The 21207-nt window shown below is 49.5% G+C and overlaps 1 protein-coding gene across 1 annotated transcript in view; it reads right to left on the reverse strand.

Moving 5' to 3' along the window:
• The window catches only part of ENTREP2 (endosomal transmembrane epsin interactor 2), a 92806-nt gene that overhangs the window by 12191 nt on the left and 59408 nt on the right, over positions 1–21207 (reverse strand). Inside the window, exons 4-6 of the mRNA XM_047769205.1 lie at positions 13357–13517; positions 12637–12772; positions 5192–5267 (exon numbers count right to left, since the gene is read on the reverse strand). Of these exons, the coding sequence (XP_047625161.1) occupies positions 5192–5267; positions 12637–12772; positions 13357–13517 (373 nt within the window). The remainder of the gene's footprint in view (positions 1–5191; positions 5268–12636; positions 12773–13356; positions 13518–21207) is intronic.

Here is a 21207-nt window from a genome sequence, read left to right on the forward strand (position 1 = left end):
ATAATTTCTTCAAATGCACTTTCAATCCTCTTTTCCCTTTCTTCTGCTTTGGGGATCTCTATTATGGGTAGATTGGTATGCTTTATATTATCCCATAGATATCTTATACTGTTTTCATTTTTTTTAAAATTTGGTTTTCTGTCTGCTGTCCTTATTAGGGGACTTTCATTATTCTGTCTTTCAAGTCACTTATTCATTCCTCTCCATTATTCATTCTGCTGTTCAATACCTTTTTAGCTCAGGTTTCGTCTAGACAAATACACTTTCTTATTTTTTTTCCTCCTCCTTATAATTTCTAGTTCCTTTTTAAAGTAATCTGCATTACTGTTGATATTCATTCTTAATTGCCTAAGTATTTTCATTATCTCCTTTTTTTTCTTTTGCTTTTTAGGGCCACACCCATGGCATATGGAAGTTGCCAGCTAGGGGTCAAATTGGAGCTACAGCCACTGGCCTATGCCACAGCCACAGCAATGTGGGATTCAAGCCAAGTCTGCAACCTACACCACAGCTCACAGCAACGCCAGATCCTTAACCCACTGAGCAAGGCCAGGAATCAAACCCACATCCTCATGGACCTAGTTGGGTTTGTTAACTGCTGAGCCAGAGAGGGAACTCCATTACCTCCTTTTTGAACTCAGTGTCTGTTAGACTGCAGAAGTCCATTTCATTATTTGCACCTTCATGGGAATTCTCCTGGTCTTTTCACTGGGAATGGTTCCTGTGATTCTTCATTTTGCTTATATTTTTCTTACTCTGTGTGTTTAGGGAGAACAATTATCTACTGCAGTCTTGGAGGGCTATTTATATCTAGGAGCATCCCTGGGTAGCTTGTGTGGGTTTACTATTTTTTTTGGCATGAGGGAAGCTTTTGGTTTGGATGCTTTCTCTTTCCTCACTATATTCAGGCCCTTCTCCCCTTGATAGGGGATGTGCAGGTGCAGAGCCTGTGCATGCTGCCAGGGAGGTAGGGGAAATGGATGGCACCTGCAGGTGGCACCTCACCGAAAGGCTTTGGGCAGTAGCAGTGACCCCCCCAGGGAGGTGAGGGCAGTGCCTGGGGTCTTTGGAAGAGGCAATGGTGAGGTGCGTGCATTCCCTGGGAGAATGGGAGGCACTTGACTGCAAGGCCTTTTGTGGTGGCGACCCCTGGGGCAGCAGGTGGTGCCTGGTCATTGGGCCCTCAGTGGTGGTGGGCCACACCCACCTCTGAAGTCAGAGATGGCTGTGGTGGTTTGCACCTATCACCATAGCCCGCTCAAGAGGTGCCTTGCCACCTGAGAGCCTGCACATAAGCATGCAAAGAAGTTCCTATGGCAGTAAACTCCATTCCTCCCCTCCTTTTGCCTTCCCTAGAAATGGTACCTTTCTTCTCTGGTGGGCCCAGGCCTCCTCTTGTGCTCCCTTGGCTGTGGTATACCACTCCCTCACTCCTCAGGATATGTCCACACAGCCAACCCAAATCCTCTCCCTGAAACTGACCTCCAAAGCCTGAGTCTCAGTGCCCAGCCCCCACTGAAGTGTCTCAGGCTGTGGTGTCCTAGACTGTGGTACTAATGGTCTGTACGGTTCTCTCTCTGCTTTGCCCTCCTCAGACCAGCTGCTGGGCTTTTCTCCAAGGCTTTGAGGCTCCCCCTCTGTCTTGGCTGATCTCCCTGTCAGTTAGGTGGCCTCTCAGGGTGCAAATTCCTTTCGTCTTTCACAGCTCCCTCTCAGGAGTGCTGGTCCCATCTTCATTCCTTTTTGTCTCTTCTCTCTTTTTTCTTGACCTTTTTGGAAGTCTGAGGTCTTCTGCCAGAGTTCAGTAGAAGTTCTGTGAAAATTGTTCTACACAGAGATTTTTTTCTTTGATGTGTTTGTGTGAGAAGGTGAGCTCCACATCCTACTCCTCTGCAAGCTTGAATCTGGAAGCCTAAACTTCTATTAATGAACTTTATTGTCCCCACAAGTTTTTATTGTTATCAAAAACTGCAGCAACTTATCTTCATGCCTAGAGTTTTCCTTTTTCTTTGCACTACCCCCCTAGGGTGTAATCCAGAAATGTGATCACATCTAATGGCATAAATATTTTAATGGCTCTTTATCCCAAATCTTTGCCAAAGAGGTAAGCATATTTACAAGCTGCCAGTCAGGGCTGGGTATAGCAGCTTCTCTGAGCCTTGCCACCACACATGTCTTCATTACTATTTTTTTTTTTGGCCATCCCCACGACATATAAAAGTTCCCAGGCCAGGGATTGAATTGGCACCACAGTAGGAACCAGAGCCAAGCCATGGCAGTGACAATGCCAGACTCTTAACCTGTTGAGCCACCAGGGGACTCACACTATTTTGTTATTTGAATAAGTAAAAAATAATACTGGAGTCTCCAAAAAAAAAAAAAACTCTAGAGCTAATAATTGTGTTCATCAAGGCTGCAGGATACAAATTAAACACATGAATGAATCACATCTGCTTCATGTCAGCTACAGATTCTAATGATGAACATGTAGAAAGCAAAAGTGAAACCCCAATGCCATTTATAGTGGCTCCAAAGAAAATGAAACACATAGCACAGACACTTAATGAAACATGCCCAGAAGCTGTGTGTTGTAACTGATACCATGAAATCAAAGATCCAAATCCACAGAGAGACAGCCTGTGTTCATGCATTAGAAGACTCAGCTTTAGAAAGATGGCAATTCTACCCATATTGCTGTATAGGTTTTATGCAATTCCTATCAAGATCCCAGCAAGGTATTTTGTAGATACAACCAAGTTGATTCTATTTATTTATTTATTCATTTAGTCTTTTTAGGGCCACGCCCATGGCATATGGAAGTTGCCAGGCTAGGAGTTGAACTGGAGCAGTAGCTTCCAGCCTACACCACAGCCGCAGCAATGCAGGATCTGAGCCACCTCTGCGACCTACACCACAGCTCACAGCAACACAAGATCCTTAACCCACTGAGTGAGGCCTGGGATTGAACCCACATCCTCATGGGAACTAGTTAGTTTCATTACTGCTGCACCTCAACAGGAACTCCAAGCTAATTCTAAAATGGATAGACTCCAAAGGGAGGCATGCCTGACATAGAAACAACCTAAATGTCAATTGATGGAGGAATGGATAAAGAAGTTATGGTGTATTAATACAATGGAATACTGCTTAGCCATAAAAAAGAATGAAATAATTCCATTTGCAGCAACATGGATGGACCTAGAGATTATCATAGTAAGCAAAGTAAGCCAAAGACAAATACCACCCGATATCCACTTATATGTGGAATCTAATAAAAAATGATACAGAGGAATTTTTTGAAAGATATAAATAGACTCTGATCTTGAGGTCAAACTTAGGGTTACCAAAGGAGAAACCATGGGTAGGGAGGGATAAATTGGGAAGATGGGTTGGCACATGCACACTACTATAGATAGAGCAGATAACTAACAGGGATCTCTGTACAGCACAAGGAGGTCTACTTATGCTCTATAATAAGCTACTATGTATAATTGATTCACTTTGCTGTAAACCTGAAGCTGATACAACATTGTAAATAAACTATACCTCAATAAAATAAAATAAAACAAAACAAAATAAAGTGGATAGGGAAAGGCACAGGCCCTAGAATGGCTACAATCTTGGTAAAGAACAATGAAGTGCCCAGCATCCTTTGCCCGATACTGAAGCTTATCACAGATTGACAGTAATTAAGACAGTGTGGAATTGGCAAAGGGACTGACACAGATCAATGGAACAGAGCAGGACAGAGGACCAAGAAGCAGACCCATGCAATTATGTTCCACTGATTTTTGACAAAGGTACAAGAGCAACAAACAGCCTGGAAGAACTGGACCTGTACAGGCAAAACATAACCTTGACCTCAACCTCACCCTACGCAGAAATTCTGTTACTATCTGTTTGGCCTGCTATCTGGCAAGGCCCTGCCAGAACTTCCCTCATGTTCCTGCCCATCCTCAGGGCTGGCCCCCTCTGCCAGGAAGCACCCCCAGGTCTCTGGACCGAGGCTGGCTAACTGCCTGGGTTTGTGAGGAGGTGAGAAGGGCCCAGCTCTGCTGATTTCCTGCTGAGGAGTGCTCCAGACACCCCTGTCTGTCTCCATCTGTCCTGAGACCACAGACAGAAACAGGCCCTAGAGCTGCCATGCTGCCCAGCTTTTCTGACCATGCTTTTTCAAGACCTGGTGACTTGTAGGAATCACGTGGCTGGAGTGGGGGGCCTGGCTGCTGGCCCCCTCAGCTCAAACTTTAGAACGCATTGCACCCTGGAAAGGTCACCTGAAACCGCCTCTTAGATACTGCTCCTGATGGGTCCTTGGAGCCACTCAGGGAAGGGCAAGGTCATGTTCAAGTCCAGCTGTAGGGACTGGGGATCCTGCAACTCAGAGGTGGCCTCATGAAGGATGGCCCCTTCTTATTTCTCTTAGATGTGAATGACAGTGGGGATGGCAGCAGGACCGAGACACCACGATCATGGTCCTTCCTGGGACACTTAGTTATCTCACAAGGTTGCTGACTTTGGTCTCCGAATAAATGTGGCCACATGAGCCTGCCTGAGACCTCAAAGCTCCTCAAAGATGCCCTCTGCCCACCTGCTCCCCGACTTCTAAGGGTCATCTGCTTGCATGTCACCTCGGACCCTCTTCCATACTCCGGCTTTGTCCTATGGCTCCCACCCCATATTTGGGCTCTGACTTCTCACACGTGTCCTTCTATGCCCTCCAGGACACAACTTCCAGCCCCTGCTCTCCAGCTTCCCCCTCTGAAGCTGAGGGGCAGAGAGGCCCCAGCCCAGGATCCCGCCTGGCCCAGCCCAGCCTCCTCCTGAAGGAGGGGCTGAGTGGACATTAGCCTGGTATATCCCAGACTGAGCCACACTTTTCTTCAAATCAATACCCCTCAAGGAAGAGAGAAAGGGCACTGGGGGAGGTGGGAGCCCCAGGGGCTCCCCCTGCCGTCCCCCAGGAAAGCATGATGTCTCCCAGGTCTGATTCACTGGGTGCGGAAGGAGAAAATGTGGAGACCTTCCCACATACACGGTATGTAACAGGAGGGGCTGCAGCACATTCCAGCCCTTAAAGAGTAAGAAGTGGAGGGAAGGAGTAACCGGAGAAGAAGAGAAGGAAACAGGATGAAAAGACACAGCCTTGGAAACTATCAACTTAGTATTTCAAAGAAAAGCGTTCAATTACCTTGTGTGCTGAAGCCAGTGGTGGCATCTGGGTCCCTGGAGCTGGGCTCGGTCACCTGCTGGTCTGCACTTGGAAGCTACAGCAAGAAACAGGAGGCAGCAGGTGGGTCATCTTGCAGTCTGTGGGGACCAGCACAGCAGCCTCCAGAGAGAAAGGCTGGCTTCTGAGCTCGTCTTCTAGTAAGACGTGCTGAGAGAGATGTGCTCAAGTATGCAATCTTCTCTCCCAAATGTGTGGGGCGAGGGGCATGGGGTTGAAGACGCCATGGCCAAGGCCAAAGCCTATTCCTCAGACCTTCTGCAATCAGAACCCCGCATTCCCTGCAAACCCACCCAGGGCCCGCTTGCCTTCCACTTATAGGAACTGTGTGGGGTTAAGAAAGACCACACAGGATCCCCATGTCACCAGAGGAGGCAGGACAGCCCCCGCCCTCATTTCCTAGTCCCTCCTCTCAACTTCTCTCGATCTTCCTGCCCCCACTGCAGGACGAGTAAGGCCCTGGGGACCAACAGTCACGGAACCCATAATGCTGTCGGCCAGCCCAATCTGGACACCAGAGGGCATTTAAGAAACAGCCTGGCCTGAATGAGCTCCGAACCGCCCCCCCCCCCCGCCCCCGAACTGGTGTGTGCCTGCCCCTCTCTTCCATGTGTAGGATCAGAGGCTGCTCCAGAGACCACTCTCCCTACTTGAGCTCTGCCTGGGGCCCAGGTGCTCATGGGGCATGTGTCAAATTGAATGGAGCCCCAGGGGCCCCAGCAGAGTATCAGATGCTGTCTCGACCTGGTGGAGTGGGTGGCTGTGAAGCTTGAATCCTGTTGGATAGTCACCACACTTTTGCAACTTTCTTCTGAATGACCCTCCTGTCCAGGAAGGCCTCGGGAATGTGAGAGGAAAGGCCGGCCCCCTCTGCTGGGCAGGGATGGGGCTGCCTGCTCTCCTCCGCCCTCAGCTGGCTTGGTTCCGCCCCTGCCAGTGCCCCATTCCATCTCCCAGGCCCTGAGCCTGGACTGGGCAGACCCTGTGTGCATGAGCCCCTGTGCCTTCTCAAAAGATGAGTTCTGAATCCTCGTGCTATTTCAGAATCGCCTACCAATAATGAGCTGGGGAAGGTCAAGGAAGATGCAGCGGGTCCTGCAGCCTGGCCCGATTCCAGCTCAGGTAATTACATTTCCGTCTCCCTTGTCTATGCCTGTCGCTTCATTCAGGTTTTCTCCCCGGCTTCAAGCAGGCTGGCACTGCGGCAGACGCTGGACTGCTGGCTCCCCCAACCAGAGGGGTTGAGCTGCACCCGCTCAGGGGGTCAGAGAGAGCAGCCCCAATGGCCCCCTTGACTCCACATGTATCTAATACCATCCAGCACTCAGTGCTCCCCTCTGTCAGGGTGGGGCGGGGGTGGGGTAGAGATGTCACACCACCTGCCTCCCTTCCACGGTAGTCACTACACACCAACAACCTAGGTGGGAATCTCCGCCAAGAATCTTCTGCCAGGGAGTTCCTGTTGTGGCTCAGTGGAAACGAATATGACTGGCATCCATGAGGATGAAGGTTTGATCTCTGGCCTTGATCAGTGGGTTAAGGATCTGGCATTGTTGTGGCTGTGGTGTAGGCCAGTGGCTACAGCCGCGATTCGACCCCTAGCCTGGGAATCTCCATATTCCACAGGCGCAGCCCTAAAAAGACAAAAAAAAAGAATCTTCTGCCAAATCACAGAAAAGGGACCAATGCCCCAAAGTTTCATTTCCTTTCCTAACACTCTACCTTTGTCTAACCTTCTAGTTCACTCTTTTTTTTTTTTTTAATGGGGGTGAGTGGCACCTTGAGGCCTGAAAAGAACCTGCTGGTAATAAAGAAATATAAATAAAACAAAAGAAATAAAATACACAGTGGGACAAGGTCAGGAGGAAACTGGATTTGTGTCATATTTTGCAGAAGTGTCACTGGCCTGCCTCTAGTTCCCAGTCAAATTTGGTGTTGAGAGGATACAGATCCTGGAAACAGGACATCCATCACCTCCAGCAAGCAGGGTGTGGACGGTTTAATTTGAATTTGGCCTTCCCTGGTGTCCAAAGCCTCCTTGCCGCACACAGTATAGCTAGGGGGGAACAGCTGCTCACTTCACACAGCATTTTCCATGAAATACAAAAGCAATGGAAGAAACATATTTGCAGCATAGAATTTAAGTTGAAATCTGAGTTCAGCAATAAAGGCTCATAATATAACTCCTGTAGGAGAGAGGGTGCGAGGGCTGTTGAAAGGAAAGGCTACATGTATAATATAACATGGGAACAATACCTGCATTTACTTATTCTCAGATGCACTGTTTTGACTGTTTGTCATAATGAAAATCCACTTGGCCTTTAAGCAAATAAGCCAAGTTCCCCACATCTCCCTTTCTTTTAGGAACTCTGGGGCTAAGACGCCACGTATGGAAATTCTGCCCTATTTCTGTAATGAGTTTTCCACTTCTGGGTGAAGTCAGCCAGCTGGTCCCAGATTTACAAACTGCTGTTCTAGGGGGGTTATTATCGGCAATCACGGAAAAGATGTATTGAGGCTTTAGGCTAGAGTCCTAAGGCAATCTGCAAAGACACTTCTTATGCAGATTTTAAAACGTAAAGGTCATTTCATTAGAAACTACAAATAATAACTTCTGAGACTTGGGGTCGGACACACCTCTGTCATGTTCTTATGACTTCTGGTCCCACATGCCACATTGCCACCAAAATTCCCAAAGCACTACTGGGTCACTCTGACCCCAAATGCCCACCTGTCCAAAGATGGCTCTACAGTGTGACAACCAGAATCAGAAATCTGCATCCAAATGCTTTCTGGGAACCCCCTTCCTGCCCCTCAAGGCTCTGTAGCCAGGTTCTGTGCTCCCCCTTCCCACCCAGCTGTCTCTCTCTGCTGTCCTTCCTCTGAGGCTCCAGAGAAGCTTATTCATCTCTGCCCTGTGAACACGAGGAAGGGGATCCTGCTCATCTCCCAGTCCTATAGCCCGTGGACAGGTGCACACCCTTCCACAGCCCCTGGAGCACATACTTGCCATCCATATAGGGACATAAACCTGGCAAATTCTCAGCCACCTTCCTCTTGTAGCAACTCCCTCCTTTCATCCTACCCCAAAGCCATAATCTCAAGCCACAGGAAAGACAACACATTACAAACCAAGTCCAAACACTACCTGAACACAGCTGAACCACGTGACTCAAAATGAACAAGCTGGATCAAATGCAGCTTTCCTTCCCAAATTAAAAATCCGTCCCGATAAGCAGCCTCTGCCCCACAGACCTGCAGAGCACATGCTTGCTTTCCGACAGGCTGTCTTCCCGTCTTTATTCCAATGAGTGCAAATAGGAAATTCCTGTGCCATTTGCCCTAACAAGGGGATAATTCACCTTCTGGCCAGGAGAAGTGGTAGTATTGTAACAGGGCTGCTTCTGGCGTCCAGTCACGGGGAGAGCTGCCCAGAGGAGGGGAAACTGGCAGGTGCAGCCTTCCCTCTGTAGGCAGATGGGTCTCCGGGACTCCCAGACCCCTGGTGGGCATCTGTAGAATTGAAAAGTGCTGCCCGGAGTTCCTGTCATGGCTCAGTGGTTAATGAATCTGACTAGTATCCATGAGGACATGGGTTCCATCACTGGCTTTGCTCAGTGGTTGAGGATCCGGCGTTGCCATGAACTGTGGTGTAGGTTGCAGACACGGCTCAGATCCCGTGTTGCTGTGGCTGTGGTGTAGGCCGGTGGCTACAGCTCCAATTCGACCCCTAGCCTGGGAACCTCCATATGCTGTGAGTGCGGCCCTAAAAAGACAAAAAATGAAAAAAGAAAACAAAAGTGCTGCCAGGTCTCAGGTTTAGTGAGAATCAGCCCGGCACTGCTGGCTGCCTTCTGGAGGGGGTGGTGGGTCTGAAGTGGTGCCCTCCTCACAGATGCAGGTGGCCTAGGAAAGGACAGAGGCCATGGTCTCCCAGGGATAATGTTCATGTGGGCACTTGTAAGCTGGCAGTTTCAGAGCCACCTCCAGCTAATGTTAAGACAGGTCTTTGCCCTTAAAGGTTTCTCCGCAAAAACCTAAGAAATCTCCATTTAGAGAATTCCTGATACTTGTGGAAAATGGTGTCACATTGGTCTTAGAACCAGTATTATCATCCTCCAAGATAGTCTATTATTCTGGGAAAAAGAGTAAAATGGTGATAAACCCTTGGTATCCTTCTGGGTGCAAGTGTGGGTGTGTGTGGGGGGGATCAAATGTCACACCTAAGCCAGAGGTCGCTTTCCAGCACTCCCGGTCCTTGAAAGCCTGGGGTAGGGGGGCTGGGAGCATCACGGGGCTCCTCCCTGTCTCCAGCCCTGCCACTCTCCACAGGGTGGTGCACACAGACTCTGAATCACTGCAGCTTCTCTTTGCTTGAACGGAGTCACCACTCACACAGGGGGACGGAAAGGCAGGCAAATACTACTCCCAGCGCAGAGCTCTTGATGGCAGCAAGCAGGGTCACCACGTGGAGGGGGAGGCGACAGGGCTCCCTCCTGCCCCCAAGGTGGCCCAGTTGCCTGTCTGCACCTGGGTTAGCCTCCCTTCCTGCTTTCTGGGACATCCCTCCCCTGGCCCTGGGTAGCCCGCCCCACCTTCTGGGCCCTGGCACATCCTCTTGGTAACCCCTCACACCCTGGTTCCCCACCCCCGACCCCCAACTACTTCCTATCTGGCCTCTTCTTCAAGCATCTCCCAAGAGCAATTTACTCCAGTTCCTAAAGTGTGTCCTTGGAGCAGCAGCAGCAGCTGGGACTCTGGGAGCAATGACGATTCTTATCGGCCCCCCGACCCTGAACTTGCAACCCCCTCGGGTGGATCTCGCCATCTGCATTTGATGGACAAGCCCTCCAGGGAGTCAGGATGTCCAGTGGAGTCTGAAAACCATGGCCCACACCCTTGTTTCACCTCCTCACCCCCCTCCCCTGGCTCCTCAATGCCATCTTGTCCTGCCCTACGGCTCCGTGGCGGCTGTTTCTGCCAAGTCACCAGAAGCCCCTCAATGCTGAGCCAGGTGCCTTCACAGCCCCCAGACAGCACTTGGCCTATGCCTTCCTTCATGACCACTGGTTGCTAAGTCCAGGCTCCCTGGGACCCCCAGTCATACCCTCTCCTCGGGCCCTCACACCTCCCAGTTTCCTGGGCTTCAGTGGCGGCTGCAGCAAACCCTGACCTCTCTCAGGCCTCAACTTCAGATTCTATCAGCTGTGGATACTCACCTGGACCCTCCCTCCCCTGCCCCAGTGGACCTGCTGCCTACTCAGCCTGGGCCCTCAGCTCACTGGGGTTCCTGGACTCCCACACATGGACCAGCCTCCTATCCAGTGCCCCAGACTCCTCTCAGGGTGCTCCAACTGTTATCTTAGGAAGTGCTTTCCCTTGCCAGTATTGATATGAACTTTTTTTTTGTCTTTTGTCTTTTTAGGACCACACCTGTGGCATATGGAGGTTCCCAGGATAGGGGTCTCATCAGAGCTGTAGCTGCCAGCCTATGCCACAGCCATAGCAACGCCAGATCTGAGCCGAGTCTGTGACCTGCACCACAGCTCATGGCAACACCGGATCTTTAACCCACTGAGTGAGGCCAGGGGTTGAACCTGCAACCTCATGGTTCCTAGTTGGATTTGTTTCCACTGTGCCACGATGGGAACTCCTCATTTGAATTGTTTTTAACATGAAGAAAAAAAAATAAACCCCTCCGCTCTGCTTTAAAGGAAAAAATTCTAGATTCTTTTAATTTGCAAAGTTTAGAGATGAGATTCCAGGGTCACACTGTTGCACACGCACTGATGGATCTCCCCCTCATGGGCAGTTTCCCTCCATCTGTTTCTGCCGTGGGCAGAAAAATGGCCAGGAGTCCCGGTTGAATGCCTCTGCTGTCTGGGCTTGATGAGTCTCAGGACTTTTCATGTGGCAGCAGGCCCAGAAAGGAGGCCCCAAGGTGCTCAGGAGCCTCTGACCCTGTGAGGGTGAGCTGGGTGAGCAGCCAGGGATCTCTGAGCAGTCCTGCCCCTGGACCCCTAGGACCCGTCGCAGAGATGCCCACGCACCGTGTCAAGCCTTGTGGCATCTGAGTGGCTGCATCTCCCCTTCCCTTCTCATCACACAACCCCCAACTTGCAGGACATGATTGCAACTGCTGGAGGCTGAGTCCCTGCAGGTAAACCCATTCTCTGCCACAGGGGATCCTCAGGGCTACCTCCTACGAAGTCTGGGAAGGGATGGGCCTGCTGCCTCGCCTGCTCATTAGGGGCCGGGCTGGGCGGTCTGGCAAGGTGGCAGTGGGAGGTCTGGGGCCATGTCAGGGTTGGTCCTTGGCTGCTGATAACTCAGAGCAGGGCCCTTTGGCTCCCCAGGTCACAGTCTACCCTTCTCTGCTGGGTGCAGCCAGCCCATCCTCAGTGCCACTGTGTGTGCCCTTTGATGGCTGTGCTCACCATACGTGCCCCAGTCCCTATGGCTTCCCACCCACGTGGCCCTACCACTCTGTCTGCACTTCGGCACCAATGGCATTTCCAGGTGTTCCTGTCTCTCTGCCCTGGCTGGTGTCCTTCAATATTCAGCGATGACATCCAGGATGATGATGACGATGACAATAACCAAGAAAGGGATTTTGCTGAATCAGAATCTGCCATGTGCCCAGTCCTGTCCAAACATCTTCTTTCATCCAGTGTGCCTGATACTATTATGATCTCCATTTTATTTATTTATTTATTTATTTTGCAGCCCTGAGGCATATGGAGTTTCCTGGCCAGGGATCAGTTCCAAGTGGCAGTGCCCATGTATGCCACAACCATGGCAATGCCAGGTCCTTTAACCCATTGCACTGCGCCAGGGATCGAACCTGTGTCCTGGCACTTCAGAGATCCTGCTACAGCAGGAACTCCATGATCCCCATTTTACAGATGAGGAAACTGAGGCCAAGTTTCCTCCACACATTTGAGTTCATGTCTGCCGTGGTCAGGTACCCTTCTGCCTGCAGTTGCCAGGCCTCTGACAGAACCAGGGGCCCGGGCGAGCTTTCTCAGGTGTCCAGTTGACTATGACAGTGACATGTGGCTGAAACAGGCCATAGACCCCTGCATACTCAGACCATGGCCTGAGCTCCACCCCAAGGGTCTCTGCCAGTTTTTTGCACTGTGTCCCCAATACCCAAGCCCAGACACATCTGAAGGGAGCCAAGGAAAGTCAGCACAGACATGGGGGTTGCAGTCCCCAGGTCCAGGCTGCCATCTGCAGGACTACTCTTGGCACCTGCTGCTTCCTCCCCCACTGCCTCCCCCCAGCCCCCACCCCACACCTTGGCTAAGGCGACCAGCATCCCGCAGGTTTGATGAAAGACTGAGAGAAATACCCATGCAGCAGCAGGACAGAATAGGGAACTGGCCTGCCTGGCCAGGCCTCACCTGGCTGGCAGGGGTTGGGCCCACCACAGCCTCGTAGGGCGGTGGGAGCTCAGCCGGGTAGAGCAGGCCAGGGCTGTTGATGGTGACGCCATACAAAGTGCCGAATGGAGAGGAAGCAAAGTCCAGGTGCAGACCCCTGGAAAGGCAGAACCATGGAAGTAAGTGTCAGCCCCTGGGGAAGGAGCCTGGACTGCTCACATCTTTCTCAAAGCAATCAGAATGATTCCACACATGAGATACTTGTGTTTGTGACATAAAAGCCTCATCATTTACCAGGCAGTTTTACCTCTTGTCTTTTTCTGGAAAGGTATTGACATTTTCAATAAACTCTAAGGTCCTTTCCCATTACAATTAAAATCATCATACAACTGAATCAATCTTAACTTACATTAGACATGTTCTATTAAATGACCATAACTTGACAGCAGTTTTCTGTTTTGTGAGAGCAGAATAGGCCTGCTCCCACCTGGCTGGGTTTTTTTTCTTTGAGGCTCTGTAGTGAGGCCATTGGAAGCACAGGACGGGGTAGGGGTGGGGGTGTCTGAGCCGCCCCTCCTTTCCCCCCAGACTCTGCTCTCTGCTCAAACAAGCTTTCATTCCCCTGCCCCTCGGGGCTCACCTTCATGGACAGGAAGCAGGGCCTGAAACTCCTACCCGGCAAGACTGCCTCCCATCCTCCAGCCCCAGCGCCACTGGGGGAGGAGTCCACAAAAGACCCACCTGTGGGCATCGGCGGTGGGCGTGCAGGTGTATTCCGGAGGGTAGTAGGGGGGAGGGGGCAGCGGGGGCACAAACTCATCGAAATCCAGGGTCTGGTGGAGAACAGTGCCGTGAGGAGTCAGGCAGGCCGGGCTGGTGGCAGGCACCCTTTGTGGAAGGAACTGGAAAACAGAGAGGTTCCCAGTGATGGGGACATCTGGTGTGGCTCGTGTCTAATTCAGCTAATTACGCATAAGCTTTAATGATCTGTTTGTAACTCGTGTACTTTAAACTGTCAAGCTTACAGCTAAACACACATTTTAAAACAATGGCATCACCTCCAACACCTCCTCAAGCTCTATTCCCCACACTGTTACCCAGATGCCTCTCTTCTGGGAAGTCTTCTGTTCTATCTCCGCCACGAAACCTTTCTCTTCTGATTTTGATACTCAAAGCTTGTGTCGGACAGATGGGTGCCTGCCTCTGGGGTTGAGTTCATGAGAAAACTGGACTCTCAGGATGTTCCCCTCACCCTCTCCCAAATCCCTGCTGAGGAATAAAGTTGGGCAAAGCCACATGGATATTCTCTGCTTGGCACCATGTCATGTGTGTTATTAGCATGTTCAAGGCCCTGAGAAGGCCTGCGCCAAAAAACCCATTAACTTGTTTCACCCATTCATGGAACACTTCCCAACTATTTCATTATGGATCCCTTTGGACACAGAGTATCCATCAATATTTGGCAGTTCTAGGGACTTCACACATTCTGGAAAATACTACTCTGAGGGAAAGGTATTCTTCATGAGCTCCAGAACATTTTGGGAGGCAACTTTAGAACTGAGACACTGTTTGAGAAACCGGAGGTAAAATCACATAAAATGAAGCTGTCCTGACCTCATTTTCCATTTCTGCCCATGGGAGGCACAGATCAATAACTGCTGCTCTTTTCTTGGGCCACTGCTCCCCAGAGATGACCGGTGGCTTAGAGATGCCCAAGGCATAGCTCTGGTTCCAATGGGCACCTCCCTGCAAGTGCCTCCAGCTGTGAACCGATCCTGGCCTCCCCCTGCATGGGGGGTGGTAAGAGGTGGCTGGGACAAGGACCCAACGTCAACTGCACATGGCCAAGCAAAGACGCTTCTACAAGGAAACGGAACAATACAAGCTCCTCAGGAATCTGCAGGGGCCTACAAAAGGTTAATGAAGAAGATGACATTTGAATGGGCCTGAAGGATGTGAAGGATTTCAATGAATGGGCTCTCAGGAAGGGGCTCTGGGCTCAAGAAGAACAGGTGAGGGAGTTCCCACGAAGGCACCGTGGGTTAAGAATCCACTCAGGTTCAGGTCACTGTGGAGGCATGGGTTGCATCCCCAGCCCAGGGTACTAGGCTGGAGGAGCTGGCGTTGCCACAGCTACAGCTTAGATTCAATCTCTGACCTGGGAGTTTCCATACGCCATGGGTATGGACATTAAATTTAAAAAAGAAGGAGAAGGAGGAGAAGGAGAATGAGAAGAGGAAGAAGAGGAGGAGCAAGAAGAACAGGTGAGCTAGAGAAAGATGTACTTATGGAAAGCAAATTTAGCTAAGGCTCTGGAGCTTAATTCCTAATTCTGGGGCACTGGGGTGCCAGCAAGGGTGATGGAGCTGGGCAGCAGTGCTACTAAAGCCATGGTAGGGAGTACCTTCTGGCAACAGTGGGCAGGGTGGTCTGGAGTTGAGAGAGGCTGGGCTGGTGGAACAATTTTGCACAAGTACAGGTGAGGTTGGGATTCTGAATACAGTAAGATGCTATGAAATCAGCATGCTTTGGACTAATGGAGAAAGAAGGGGGCACGGGGGCGGGGGAGGGTGCTGTCTAAACATGGAACACATCAAACCACACATGGCCCCTGCTTTCTTCACACACGAAACACAGTCCTTGCCTCTCCAGCTGGTGTGACGCATGCATTGTGTGTTTAACTATCTGAATAGAGGTGCATCAGGGGCCAAGGGCAGGGCAGACATGAGTCTGCCATCCTTTATTGTGGAAAGCCGCTCCCCATGATGCTACTGCATGAAGCTGAGCAACCAGGATAAGGCCACATGTCCTGGAGTCTCATAAGGGAATATTACAAATTAGCCTCTATCGTAAATTAGAAAAATCAATAAAACACTCAAGTATGATATGCAAAAGCCGGAACGCTTTTCTGTGGAAGGTCCAATTCCACCAGGAATAAGAGAGGTGAGGAGGTCCAGGTGATCCTATTAGCAGGTTTAAATGTGTCAATGTGGCCACACAAAGGAGGCTTTTAAAGGTTAAATGACGGGCTGCACTTCTGCCCTAAATGCCAGATGGCCTTTCTGGTGGTGTGCCAGCTCAGCTTTGTGGAGGCCTCTCACACTAGCATTTACCCTGGCTCCTTAGCTTCCGCAGCGGGAGGCCTGGGAGTCACCCCAATGTCCCCGCTGGCACCCATCTGTATCTGTCTGGGAGCCCAGGGTCTCTGTCCTGAGACAGGAGAGCTGGAGGTCTGCATACCACCTTCCTTAGACTCCCTTTGCAGCTGGTGTCCTGTCAGTTCTTCCAATGGTGGGGGCCTGAGGGGGCATGAGAGGGATATTGGCAAGCAGGCAGCCAGGGAGGAGGCTTCTGGCACTGCTCCTGCCCCTCTTCTCCTTCTGTGCTCCCAGCTCTAAGGGTGGCAGCGGCTTCTGTGGTTGTCCCCATGTAACCTTAAGGCCCGCTTTAAAAGCTACTTTTAACCCAATCCGAGGTCACTCCTCCCCCTCTTTTTTGTCTTGCCTATGGCATGTGGAAGTTCCCACGCCAGGGATTGAACCCAAGCCACAGTAGTGACCCGAGCCACATCAGTGACAATGCCGAATCCTTAATCTGCTGCGCAACCAGAGAACCCCCGAGGTTGCTCCCTTTTAAAACTCCTTTAGGGGACCTCTGCTCCTCGAACCCCACTTTGTTTCCAGATTCCTTTCCCACTAACCCACTGGTGCTCCAAACTCTTCCATTTGCCCTTTGAACCAACCTCAAAAACCAGACATGGTCTGTTCTCTCTCCCTGGATGCCACCTCCCTCACCCAGCAACCTCTTGGGCATACTTCATGGTAGGCAGAGGAGCCCGCTGCCTACCTATGCCCTCCACAGCCCCATGTCTGGTCAGGGATGGCCAGGCAGAGAGTAACACCAGCATCTGGGTGTGCTGGGGGAAAAAATGGGCCCCGAAGCATCACTTCTTTTCCAGGTGGCTCTGCCTGCCCTAGACCAGCTGTAAAGTCCCCAGTCGGTCTGTGTGGTGACAAAAGCACACCTGTGTCAGAGGAGCAGAGTGAGGTTGGTACCTGGCTAAGGTGTTCACACACCTGGCATGGGCATCATCATCGCCCAGCCTCCATCATCCAAAAAGAGGAGTTTGCAAAAATGCAAATGCAGGGTCTAAAATGGACTCTGCTGCAGAGAATCCCATTCTCAGGGTTCTGCTCGGGGAGAAGGAATCCCACCTCAGGCACCTGCTGTCCTTGGTAGAAAGAGCACGATTATTGCTACAATAAAAGTTTTCTTCTTGGGCCTCTTGTGGATGAGCTGGAGCTCTTCCGCTGCACTCCAGACCCTGGAGGGATGCCCGCCCCTGACTTCCAGCTGCACTCTGGGCCTGCAGCTCCCCTGGGGAGCAGGGCTGCCACCCCAAACAGGTTCAGACCAGTTTTAGTTACTACTGTCACCCATGATGAAATAAGAACACAGACAGGAAAACTTGCTTATTCTGTAGAAACCAAATTGGAAAGACTCCATAAAAGAGAATAGCTAAGCAGAAACTGCTGCCAAGCTAGGTCCCGGCAAAGCAGTTGTAAGAGAGCGGGGAAGAATCTCAAAACACTGGGAAGTTCTGCATGCAGATGGCTTCTCCTGTCTCACTCCAACGTATAGGAAGTAAATCTAGAAATCAGAGATGGTTTGAGTTCCATGAAGTTGATGCAAGAAATATAACCCAATATACCAAATAGACCCATAATCAAAGAGAAGATCATGGACCCAAAGCAAAAGACTGGGGAACAAATTGTCATTTGCATATTTAAAATCAAAATAAAATGTTTATGGTATGTAGGCACTGTTTATTTGATTGTCTGCTGCAACTAGCTTTTTAGGTCAAGCAGACACCCATTGGTCCTCCTGTGATAGGTAAGCAGCACCTATGATCCAGAGATCTTTCTGCTGAACTCAGACTGCAAGCAAGGTCACTGTGGGTCCAAGGAGGGCCAGCCTCAGTGGGGAGAACTGAAGAGAGGAAGATACAGGTGAACTTGAGGGATGTGGGGGCTCTGGGGGGGTATTATATCCTTGCTGCCTGAGTCAGCACCCCTTCCTAGCTCCATGGCCAAGCCCACAGTGCTATGTCTGTGAAAAGCAGGGTGCCCCAAGTATAGCTCCTGAAGGAGCTCTACTTTAAAAGAATAAGACAAGAGTGGAGAACATAAATGACAGAAATAAGAGATAAAGTTGACAAGCACAAGCCTCATGGAGATGCATGTAATAGCAGATGATGTCCTTCAGGCTAGAATGGCTGGCACCAAAGTGGGAGGAAAATAATTTAATGGAAAAATGGGGAGTTCCCTGGTGGCTTGGTGGGTTAAGGATCCAGGGTTCTCACTGCAGTGGCTCAGGTTTTTGTTGTGGTGTGGGTTCAATCCCCGGCCCAGGAACTTCTCCATGCCGAGGGCACAGCCAAATAAAAAAAAAAGAAAAAAGAAAAAAAGAAAAATGAAAAAATGAGATTACATTTAAGAAATAAAATTTAAAAAGATGAGATTATAGACACTTTGGAAGTAAATGCTTTCTCCACTAAACTATATCAATAAACTGAATTTTATCATCAGATTATCTTTTGCCACAGTTCCACACACACGAGAGAAACTCAGCTTGATAAATTCTGACAACAGGCATAACAATCTGCATTTCATGGAGACGTACATTCAGTAGAGGAAATCTCCAAAACTATTAATTAGCTCAAAATGCTGACCCACTGAAATAAGAATAAAAGTGTGGGTTCCTTCCACATGGGCTTAGGCCTTTGCTGTGAGTCACAGTCTGCTGTCTGGAGTGCTCCGTGGTCTTTCCCGCATAAACTAAACCTGTAAGACATCTAACTTTCCGGTTTTGCATTTTCACAGTGGAACCAGAACTTAAAGGTACTTGGGAAACAGTATATGTACAGAAGCCCCCTAGATTTTTTTCATTTTTTTTTTTTGGTCTTTTTAGGGCTGCACTGGCAGCATATGGAGGTTCCCAGACTAGGGGTCAAATCAGAGCTGTAGCTGCCAGCCTACACCTCAGCCACAACAACGCCAGATCTGAGCTACGTCTGAGACCTACACTATGGCTCATGGCAATGCTGGATCCTTAACCCACTGAGAGAGGCCAGGGATCAAACCTGTGTCCTCATGGATGCTAGTCAGATTCCTCTCTGCTGAGCCACAATGGGAACTCCAATTTTTTTTTTTTTCAGTTTTTATCCCAACCCTTTAGTCTCATCCACATCTAAACTGGCAACAATATATTTGGTGCCCCTCTTTCCCTGAATCTTTCCAGAGCACTCAATTTGGTTGTAATAGAAATAACTATTGTTTTGCACTTTCATTGGTTTGTATTGTACTAGAATATGCACTTCCAATCCACTTACCACTGGAATAAACTGGTTTGGGGATGGATACAGCCAGCCATCCCTTGGAAAGCTCATGACCCAACTGCTGGGAGCAGAAACAACGTGGGGTGCCAGTGAATTTCAGAGGTTGAGGGGCCAGTGGAAGGGGAGGGAGAGGGGATGGGCATGTGTGTGTGTGTGCGTGCGCGCGCATGTGCTGTGGGCAGCAGGCAGCACATCCTACAGGCAGGATGGAGAACCACTGCTGTCTGGCCAATTGGTTCAAGAGAGCTACAACCAGATGTACGAGGAGCTTACTGTAGCACTGATTTGCAGAGGCAGAAAAAAAACCCAACTAAAAACAAGAAACAATTCAAATAGAGAAATGTAATTGACTTTACTTCCTTCTCATGGACCAATTTATTGACTTAGCTAGATGGCCATGGTAGTTTCAGGTTCTAAGATCAAGTTGTAGAATAACAAAAATGGTGTGATCCTGTTTTGGCAAAAAGAGAAGGAATAAATGAAGGAAGGAGGGAGACATGGGGAAATAGAGGAGGGAAGGAAGACGAATTATTTATGTATATCAGTCCTAAGAAATCAAGAACAAAATGGAGGATTCACTGCCAAGTTTTCTCAGGAGAGTGGAGTCGGGAAGGGGAGACTATCAACTGTTTCTTTATATTTCTCTGTATTTCACTTGTTTCAGTGATCACATGACTTCTTTAATTAAAGAGTAACAAAATGAAAATTAAAGTCAATTATATCTCAATAAAGTTGGAAAAAGGACACAAAAAAATTAAAAAGAGATTCTTAAGTTTCTTAAAAAAATTAGAAAGGCATCATCAAGAATAACTCAGTTCTAGCTTCATCCCCTCGGGCTGTCCTCTCCAAGGACACAGCATGTGTGGCCAGCCTGGCCCAACTTCTTTTTTTTGTCTTTTTGCTATTTCTTGGGCTGCTCCCGCGGCATGTGGAGGTTCCCAGGCTAGGGGTCGAATCGGAGCTGTAGCCCCCGGCTTATGCCAGAGCCATAGCAACGCGGGATCCAAGCCGCGTCTGCAACCTACACCACAGCTCACGGCAATGCCGGATCCTTAACCCACTGGTGCAACTTCTTAACCTATGTGGCCACCATGCTTTTTCAAAGCCCCTTTGCAATACTCTAATTCATTCTTTTAGTGGCCCTGTGAGGACAGCAGGACATAAATAGTCTTATTTAGAGCAGAGGAAACTGGGACAAATGGGCGGTGATGTGCCCAAGGACTGGGACCGCCAGTGCCCTCTCACCTCCCCCATGGCTTTACAGGTCAGCGGTGTCACAGGCTTTCTAAGGAGAGCAGAGCCTTGTCTGTTCCAAAGCCCATGGTCACAAAGGAGAAGGACCCACCAGCAGGTAACTCATGGATTTTTCCAAGCCAGCAAACTAACCTCCAAGTACTTAGCCATGAAACAACCAGGGCTTCTGATGGCAGCTGTCATAATTGCATTAAGACTTTACTTACAGTGGATAAAGGACATTCATGGTCATGGCTTCATTCACAGTCACAAGCTGCGATGGCCCGATAACAGACCAGGACGTACTCCCTCCACATGTTTAAGAATCAAAATGTGTCATGTTTATTGAGTGCTGATCAGCTACCCAATTAGGTTCCTTTCCTAAGTGAGGTTCAGGGAGGTTTGGAGAAGTTTCCAGAGTCACCTGCTCCATAGGCAGAAGCAGTGGGACTCTGACCCAGACTGCCTAACCTCAGACCCAGGATGCCAGGCCACTCACATGCCACACGGAGGGATGACAGTGATCCTGTACATGATGTTTTCTTTGTATACCCTATTACAGTGATGACAGACTTTCGTCTTTAGTTGGTAATTTCCATTATCATTCTTAAAACTCCAGGAATGCAAACATTCAGCATTTCGAGTCCTTGGTCCTGTTAGTTTGGTCAAATTGGTGTGATATTTACAGATCAACAGTAAAATCTGCTGAGGTGAGTGGAATGCCATGGTACTTAACCTTCTTTTACACAATATGCTGGAGAGAATGGCTGACACGGGGCCTCTATGAGCAAGGCCACAAGTTCATTGCTGCTTAATTGGTATCTTTCAGAAAAATGCCACCTCTGGGAAAGGTCAGCCCTGGCTGTGACAGCTGTGTGGATATACACAGGGAGAAAGAGGCTGCGTGTTGCATACAATCAGAACCAATGAATTTTTAACGTCTTGGTAATGACGCTCTCTGG

The sequence above is a fragment of the Phacochoerus africanus genome, chromosome 2 (genome assembly GCF_016906955.1).
Source record: "Phacochoerus africanus isolate WHEZ1 chromosome 2, ROS_Pafr_v1, whole genome shotgun sequence".
In the NCBI taxonomy this organism is placed as follows: domain Eukaryota; kingdom Metazoa; phylum Chordata; class Mammalia; order Artiodactyla; family Suidae; genus Phacochoerus; species Phacochoerus africanus.